We start from the raw sequence: 9,124 nt of genomic DNA, 5'->3' as shown, positions 1-9,124 counted from the left end.
TAATTGTTGAAACTTGAAGAAAATGTAGCTCTAAAGTTTTATTTAAATCCTAAATAATTTCGTTTGAAATCGACCAAGTAAATAATTATAGTTTTAACTATAAATTACATATTCACCTTTGCCAAGAAAATATATAATTTAGCGTTAAATCTCTTTTATTAAATACCAAGAAAATGCAAATTAAAATTTTACAATTCAATCTCGAGATTACGTTCCGGTCCGAGATTCCCCTTGTAATTCAAATATTGTAATATAGAATGCAGTATATTTAAAGCGAAAAAAAAAGTGAATTTAAAAAAGAGAAAAGTATATTTTTAACTGCAACATTTTCAATTTTTCATCTGGATTTCCAAGTGGTATGATAAATTCACGTGGATATTTTCACCCGACGGAAATATACAAAAAAAAAAAAAAAAGAAACTGTCATGAAATGTGGATCTCCTTAATTCTTCCTGGATGCTTTAAATAAATGGAATGTTAAATTCTAGAAATCGTACGTATGCGTGTGTGACTTTTTCTACCTTTGTCGCTTGACCATGAACACACAATATACTTTTTTTTCAAATATGAAATTCATATCTAGACTATATTCACAACACTTGACAATCTCTCGGCTAAACTTATACTTTCTCAGCTAAACTTAGGGTTTTAATACGAGCTTATCACGTTACGTCTCGAAAATAATTCCCGAGCTTAATAAGGATTAATTTCTGATACAGAATAGAAAACCATATCGGGTGAGGCTTATTTATAAGAGAAGCTCCTTCAAAATACTGCTGGGGTACAAGTTTTTTCACTGCGAGAGAGAGAGAGAGAGAGAGAGAGAGAGCCTCATCAGCGAGACGTAAGAGAAGTAGTTTTCATCTATACTTCTACTAATAAGAAAGTCCAATAATAATAAATAAATCAGACTCGACTTTCCAATTTGAGGTTTGCGTTTGCGCGCTGTGATGCAATTGTAATCTCACTGACTTCGTCCGTTTCGGACTGACTTGACGAATCGGTGCCATCCTCGAGTCCTTTTTTTCTCTTGTGAGAATGGTGGATATTTCGAAAGGCCCTCTGCACTTCCGGATTACTTTCGAGAGTCGAGGACTGACTGGACGGCGGGTGCGAGTACTCGGAAGTGTTTTCTTCGTCCGATACTAAAACTCCTTTCACGGTTGTCGGAATCTGCTTAAATCTTCTTATTCTACATCCTGGACCAATTGGTCTCCTCGCAATACTAGATGAAAGACAACAGATTTTTAATGATAAACCATCTGTTTGCAAAGATTTTTCAATCTACATTAGTATAAATATTTAATTAATAGTTATTGTTTTCTACTATGAAATTATTGGAAATTAGAGAAAGAATAAATAAATAAATAAATAAATAAAAAAGAATCTCAGACTTCAAAGTTCACAAATCAGGGTGGCGATTTGGCAGACGATTTCAAATCCCCGGCCATTTCCAGGTTTCTACCGCAAATTTATCACGTTCATTCTAAAGATCTTTTTAACAAAACAGAGCGAAAAATATCAAAGTAACTGAATTTTGAAACAAATATTTGTATTTTTCACTAAAAAATATCAGTTTTCAACAAAAATTATGAATATTCAACTGAAATACTTAAAATTTCATCCTCAAAGATAATTTTTTTAGAAACATGAATTTTTTAAAGAAATAGTTGAATTTTCAAACTAAAAAAATTAATTTTGACTGAAAAAAAGGTAAATTCTTTTTCCCGGTCAAGTTTTTCCATTTTCCCGTTAAATTAAGAGTAAAATTTGAAATTTTGAATCAAATATTTGAATTTTTCACTAAAAAAAATCAGTTTTCAACAAAAATTATGAATATTCAACTGAAACACTTAAAATTTCAACCGTAAAGATAAATTTTTTAGAAACATGAATTTTTTAAAGAAATAGTTGAATTTTCAAACTAAAAAAATTAATTTTGACTGAAAAAAAGGTAAATTCTTTTTCCCGGTCAAGTTTTTCCACTTTCCCGTTAAATTAAGAGTAAAATTTGAAATTTTGAATCAAATACTTGAATTTTTCACTAAAAAAAATCAGTTTTCAACAAAAATTATGAATATTCAACTGAAATACTTAAAATTTCATCCTCAAAGATAATTTTTTTAGAAACATGAATTTTTTAAAGAAATAGTTGAATTTTCAAACTAAAAAAATTAATTTTTACTGAAAAAAGTTAAATTGTCAACCATAATCTGAATAGTTAAATTTCAAGTTAAAAAAAACATTTATTTTAATATATCACGTTCATTTTAAAGAAATGAAAAATTCAAATATTTCTTTCAAAATTCCGTTATTTTCATATTTTTCACGAAAAAATATCAATTTTCAACAAAAATGAAAACTTTAAACTTTCAGTTAGAAAAACTAATTAGAATGGTTTGTTTTTTAAGCTAGAAAGGTCAATTTTCAACAAAAATTATGAACATTTAACTGAAATACTTAAAATTTCAAACTCACAGATGCATTTTCAAAACAAGATTAATTTTCTACCAAAAAAATATAATTTTTCAAAAAACATGCATTTTTTTTACGAATTATTTAAATTTTCAAACTAAAAAAAATTAATTTTTACTGAAAAAAAGAGGTAAGTTCTTTTTCCCGGTCAAGTTTTTCCATTTTCCCGGTAAATTAAGAGTAAAATATTCTTATTTGCCGCAAAACTCACACATGTATTTTAATTTATTACGATCATTCTAAAGATCGTTTTAACACAACAGAGCGAAAAATATCAAAATAACTGAATTTTGAAACAAATATTTGAATTTTTCACTAAAAAATATCAACTTTTAATCAAAATTATGAATATTTAACTGAAATATTAAAAATTTTAACCGTAAAGATAAATGTTCAAAACAAGATTAATTTTCTACCAAAAAATATGATTTTTCAAAAAACATGTTTTTTACGAAATAATTGAATTTTTAAACTAAAAAAAAAAAAAATAACAATTTTTACTGAAAAAAAGTAAATTGCCAACCAAAATAGAATAGTTAAATTTTAAGTATAAAAAAAATAATGTTCACGGTTTTTCCCAGCCAAGGTTTTCAATTTTTCCGGTAAATTAAGAGTAAAATATGCATTTTTGAAGCGAAACTTAAAAATTTATTTTTATTTATCACGTTCATTTCAAACATTTATTTTAATTTATCACGTTCATTCTAAAGGTTCTTTTACAATAGAGCGAAAAATATAAAAATAACTGAATTTTGAAACAAATATTTGAATTTTTCACTAAAAAATATCAATTTTTAATCAAAATTATGAATATTTAACTGAAATACTTTAAATTTCTACCTTAAAGATGAATTTTTTAAAACAATATAAATTTCCAACCAAAAAAATATAATTTTTCAAAAAAACCTTAATTTTTTTTACGAAATAGTTGAATTTTCAAACTAAAAAAATAATACTTTTTACTGAAAAAAGGTAAATTGTCAACCAAAACTTGAATAGTTAAATTTTATGTTCAAAAAAATTAATGTTCCCGGTTCATTCGCGGTTTTTCCTAGTCAATTATTCCAATTTTCCCGGTAAATTAAGAGTAAAATATGTAGAATTCCCGTGAAACTAAAACATTTATTTTAATTTATCACGTGAATTCTACATATCCTTTTCACAGAACAGAGCGAAAAATATCAAAATAACTGAGTTTTGAAAAAAATATTTCAATTTTCCACTAAAAAATATCTATTTAAACAAAAATGAAAAAGTTAAACTTTCAGTTAGAAAAATTAATTAGAATAGTTGAATTTTAATCTGAAAAGATCAATTTTTTACTAAAATTATGAATATTTCAATGAAATACTTAAAATTACAACCCCAAAACTGAATTTTCAAAACAAGAATAATTTTCTAACCAAAAAATATAATTTTTCAAAAAACATGAATTTAAAAAAAATAGTTGCCACATTAAAGGAGACACATTTTCAATCAAATAGTTGAATTTAGAACTAAAAGAAATCAAAATTCAATCAAAAATGGAAGTTGCATTTTTAGTGAATAAAATTCATTTTGAACCTAACTTATGAATTTTCAATCAAAATTATGAATCTTCAACTGGAATTTTAAACCAAAAAAATGAGTTTTCAACAAAAAAATGAATAACCATTTGAAATAGTTGAATTTTCAAATTAAAAAAAAATTAATTTTTACTGAAAGAAAAGGTAAATTGGCATTTTAAAAAATTAGTTCAATTTTTAACAAAGTAATTTGATTTCCAAACTAAAAGACGATTTTTTAACTAAAATTATAAATATTGAACATTGATTTCTACCAGAAAAAACGAATTTTCAACTAAAAAATAATTTTGAATAATTTTAAATTTAAATTTTTATGAAAAAAAAAAACAATTATCAACCGTAAAAATTAATTTTCTACAAAAAAGACGAATTTTCCACTAAGTACACAAATTTTTTAAACAAACAGTTGAATTTTTAACTAACAAACGTCAATTTCAGCCAAATATTTGAAATTTCATTCAAAAAAGAAAAGAAATTTTAAAAATTTTAAATCGAAAAGAAATATATTTTTTTATGAAAAAACTTTTTATGCTAGAAAAGCATGAAAAAGATTTACAATTAAAAAACAGACTTCCAAGCTACCTCACTTTTTAGGTCTTTAGAGACAAAAATAACAATTGAAAAGGAGGGAGAAAATAAACATTCAACCAAAAATGGAATAGTTCAATTTTCTCTTGAAAATCTAATACTTCAAAAAAAAAAAGTATTTTCATCAAAACAGTTCAATTTTTCACTAGAATATTTAAATTTTTAAATAAAAAAATTGATTATCAACAAAGTAGTTACATTTTCAACCCAAGATGAATTTTCAAGTAAAATGATAAATCCTCAAAAAAAAAATTAATTTTTAATAAATTAGTTTAACTTTTAACCAAGCAGTTGAATTTTTGAATAAGTAAAACTTGAATTTTCAATAGAAAGTGTAGTTTTCTAGCTCGCAGTTCAATTTTTTAATCAAACGTTTAAGTGTTAATCAAATAGTTTAATTGATAAATAAATAGTTAAATTTTCTATCAAAATAGTTGAATTTCAACCAAGCAGTTACATTTTTAACCGAAAAGAATACATTTTCAACCAAAAAGATTAATTTTCAACAAGGAAAGAAAAATTTGCAACAAAACACATGATTTTTCAACTAGAAAAGATAAATTTTGAATTGAAAATATCAATTTGAAACACACACAAAATTTCAAAAAATACTTGAATTGAAAAAAAATGAATTTTTAACAAACAAGATGAAGTTTCAATTAAAGAAATAACTTTTCCACCAAAAGAGGCGAATTTTTAACCAAAAAGATAAATTTCTACGATAATTTACAACCAAATAGTAAAAAAAAGTAAGAAAATAAAATTATGAATATTCAGCAAAAAAATAAAAAATAAATAAAAGACGAAATTCAACAAAATAATTGAAGCCTCAAGCAAAAGAGAATATTAATTTTCAAATAAAGAGATGAATTTTTAATAAAATAGGTGATTTTTTATGGAAAAAGTTAATGTTCATTCAAGAAGATTAATTTTCTATCAAAGGACGACATGAATTTTCAACCAAGAAAGTTATTTTCTAGTTTGTAGTTAAATTTTCAAACAAATAGTTAAATTTTTAATCAAAGAGTTGAAATTTCTATCGAAATAGTTGAATTTCAACCAAGCAGTTTGAATTTTGAATTAAAATTATGAATTTTCAGCCAAAAAAAATTTTTTTTTTCAAAAAATAGTTTTACTTTCAAACAAGTAGTTAAATTTTCAACCAAAACAGATGAATTTTTAACTAAAAATGTAATAGTTGAAATTTTCAACAAAAGAAGATCAATTTCGAATTAAAAATATTAATTTTTATGAAACATTTAAGTTGTATTAAAAGAACTAATTTTCAAAAACAAAGAAGGAACATTTTTCAACAAATCAGTCAAATTTTCAACCAAAGAGATTACCAAAAAATGTCCTTTTTTTAGAAAAAAGTTAAATTTTATAACCAAGATAGATTTATCAATCAAGAAAGTGAAAAAAATGAACCAAATTGTGAAATTTTCAAGCCAAAATGACGAATTTTCTACAAACGGAATAATTATCAACCCAAAAATATGAATTTTAAAGAAAAAGAATATTTTTCAACGACACGTTTCATTTTAAACCAAAAAAGATTAATTTTAAACAAAAAGATAAATTTTCAACAAAACAATTGAATTTTCAAACCGAAAATATGAATTTTCTACAGAAAACATAATTTACAACCAAAAAGTTTGAATTTTGAACTAAAATTATGAATTTTCAGCCAAAAAAAAATTTTTTTTTTTCAAAAAATAGTTTTACTTTCAAACAAGTAGTTAAATTTTCAACCAAAACAGATGAATTTTTAACTAAAAATGTAATAGTTGAAATTTTCAACAAAAGAAGATCAATTTCGAATTAAAAATATTAATTTTTATGAAATATTTAAGTTGTATTAAAAGAACTAATTTTCAAAAACAAAGAAGGAACATTTTTCAACAAATTAGTCAAATTTTCAACCAAAGAGATTACCAAAAAATGTCCTTTTTTTTAGAAAAAAGTTAAATTTTATAACCAAGATAGATTTATCAATCAAGAAAGTGAAAAAAATGAATATTTTTCAACGACACGTTTCATTTTAAACCAAAAATTATGAAATTTCTGCAGAATAGTTTGAATTTTTAACTTGAAAAGACGAATTTATCACTAAATGATGACTTGAAAAAAAAAATTAGTAGAATTTTCATTTTAAAAAACTGTTTTTATTTCTGTTTCTTTTTTATTTTACGAGTGTATTGTCCAAACATGATGGTTAGAATTTTTTTTGTTTTTTTTTTTTTTTAAATAATTTCCAAGAACTTCTTAGTTTAAATTTAAATGCTGGACGATAAAGAGGAATTTAAATTCTGATTTATTTTGCGAATGGAATTTAAAAAAAAATTGAATTATTTAAAAATTATACCTTCTTCTTCTTAGCGAATAATTGTAGGTGTAACTTGGGTCCTCCCCCTCTTCGTCCGACCAGCTCTCTTCCTCTCTCAGATGTCCGTCTTGATTGCCCAGAGTATCGACTGTATCTGTACTCGACTTAAGAAGATTATCAGACTTATCATGATCTGATCCATTTATTATAATTCCACAAAAATGCCCCGGTAGTCTCAGCACGTCCTCCTTTATCCTGCTAAAAATGTCGTTGTGTAAAATTAAATAAACTACATGATTTTTATTAATAAACATTTTTTTTAAATAACAGAAAGAGGGTGGCCGTAAAACTTTAATTTACAAAATTCCCCGACTTTTTTTTATTTTCCTCAAAACATTTATATTTAAAGGCGAAAACTGTAATCTAGTGAAATTTTTCGTATCGATTTTTTTTAATAGAATTAAACAATTTTAAGTTTAAATTTATAATTTTTTAAATTTAATATTCAAAAAGTTCCATTGATTTCAGCAAAGTTGGGGGTAAATTAAGAGAAATTTAAGAGAAAAAAGTATTTCAAATACTTTGAAATTCCTTTAGATTATTGAAATCAGTTTTAAATTATTTAAATGTTTTTAAAAATCCCTAAAAGATTTGAAATCCTTTAAAATCTTCTTACATCTCTTGCAATTTTTCAAAGCTTTTAAAAAATTTCATGAAATTTTTTAAATTATTGAAATCTATTAAAAATACCATAAGACATTTCAAATCCTTTAGAAACTTCTAAATTCCCTTGCACTTATTAAAGCTCTTAAAATTTTCAAAGAATTTTAATAGCCTTAAAATCACTAAAATTATCAATTTTAAAATCTTTCGAAACTTTTAAAATCTCTTTAAAATTTGCTGTAAGTTTTAAACATACTTAAAATATTTAAAATCCTTTTGAATCCCTTCAAATCATTGAAATCTATTATAAGAATTCTTCTGAATCTCTTCAAGATCCCTGGAAGTTTTAAAAATATCCTAAAAATTTTTTAATCTTTTAGGATTCTTTAAAATCATTGAAATATTTTTAATTAGCCTTTGGAATTTATTAAAATACCCTAAAATATTTAAATTCTTTTTAAATCTCTTGCAATTTTTCAAAGCTCTTCAAAATTTCATGGAATTTTTAAAAATACCCTGAAATATTTCAAATTTGTTTGAAATCCCTTAAAACTTTTTATAGCACTTTAAAAATTCTTGGAATTTTTAAAAATAAACTAAATTCTTTATAATCATTTAGAATTATACGTTTAATTATTGAAATCTATTTAAAATACCATAAGACATTTCAAATCCTTTAGAAACTTCTAAATTCCCTTGCACTTATTAAAGCTCTTAAAATTTTCAAAGAATTTTAATAGCCTTAAAATCACTAAAATTATCAATTTTAAAATCTTTCGAAACTTTTAAAATCTCTTTCAAATTTGCTGTAAGTTTTAAACATACTTAAAATATTTAAAATCCTTTTGAATCCCTTCAAATCATTGAAATCTATTATAAGAATTCTTCTGAATCTCTTCAAGTTCCCTGGAAGTTTTAAAAATATCCTAAAAATTTTTTAATCTTTTAGGATTCTTTAAAATCATTGAAATATTTTTAATTAGCTTTTGAAATTTATTAAAATACCCTAAAATATTTAAATTCTTTTTAAATCTCTTGCAATTTTTCAAAGCTCTTTAAAATTTCATGGATTTTTTAAAAATACCCTGAAATATTTCAAATTTCTTTGAAATCCCTTAAAACTTTTTATAGCACTTTAAAAATTCTTGGAATTTTTAAAAATAAACTAAATTCTTTATAATCAATTGGAATTAAACGTTTAATTATTGAAATCTATTTAAAATACCATAAGATATTTCAAATCCTTTAGAATCTTTTAAATTCCCTTGCACTTATTAAAGTTCTTAAAATTTTCAAAGAATTTTAATAGCCTTAAAATCTCTAAAATTATCAATTTTAAAATCTTTCCAAACTTTTAAAATCTCTTTCAAATTTGCTGTAAATTTTAAACATACTTAAAATATTAAAAATCCTTTTGAATCCCTTCAAATCATTGAAATCTATTATAAGAATTCTTCTGAATCTCTTCAAGTTCCCTGGAAGTTTTAAAAATATCCTAAAAATTTTT

General features: G+C 23.3%; 1 protein-coding gene across 1 annotated transcript in view; it reads right to left on the bottom strand.

The window, feature by feature from the left end:
- The window catches only part of LOC117175866 (mitogen-activated protein kinase kinase kinase 13), a 36,992-nt gene continuing 27,868 nt past the window's right edge, over nucleotides 1–9,124 (bottom strand). The window contains exons 5-6 of the mRNA XM_033365666.1: nucleotides 6,994–7,212; nucleotides 1–1,225 (exon numbers count right to left, since the gene is read on the bottom strand). Coding sequence (XP_033221557.1) covers nucleotides 907–1,225; nucleotides 6,994–7,212 — 538 coding nt within the window. The 3' untranslated portion in view covers nucleotides 1–906. The remainder of the gene's footprint in view (nucleotides 1,226–6,993; nucleotides 7,213–9,124) is intronic.

The sequence above is a fragment of the Belonocnema kinseyi genome, chromosome 7 (assembly GCF_010883055.1).
Source record: "Belonocnema kinseyi isolate 2016_QV_RU_SX_M_011 chromosome 7, B_treatae_v1, whole genome shotgun sequence".
In the NCBI taxonomy this organism is placed as follows: domain Eukaryota; kingdom Metazoa; phylum Arthropoda; class Insecta; order Hymenoptera; family Cynipidae; genus Belonocnema; species Belonocnema kinseyi.
This window is presented reverse-complemented; position numbering and strand designations above follow the sequence as displayed.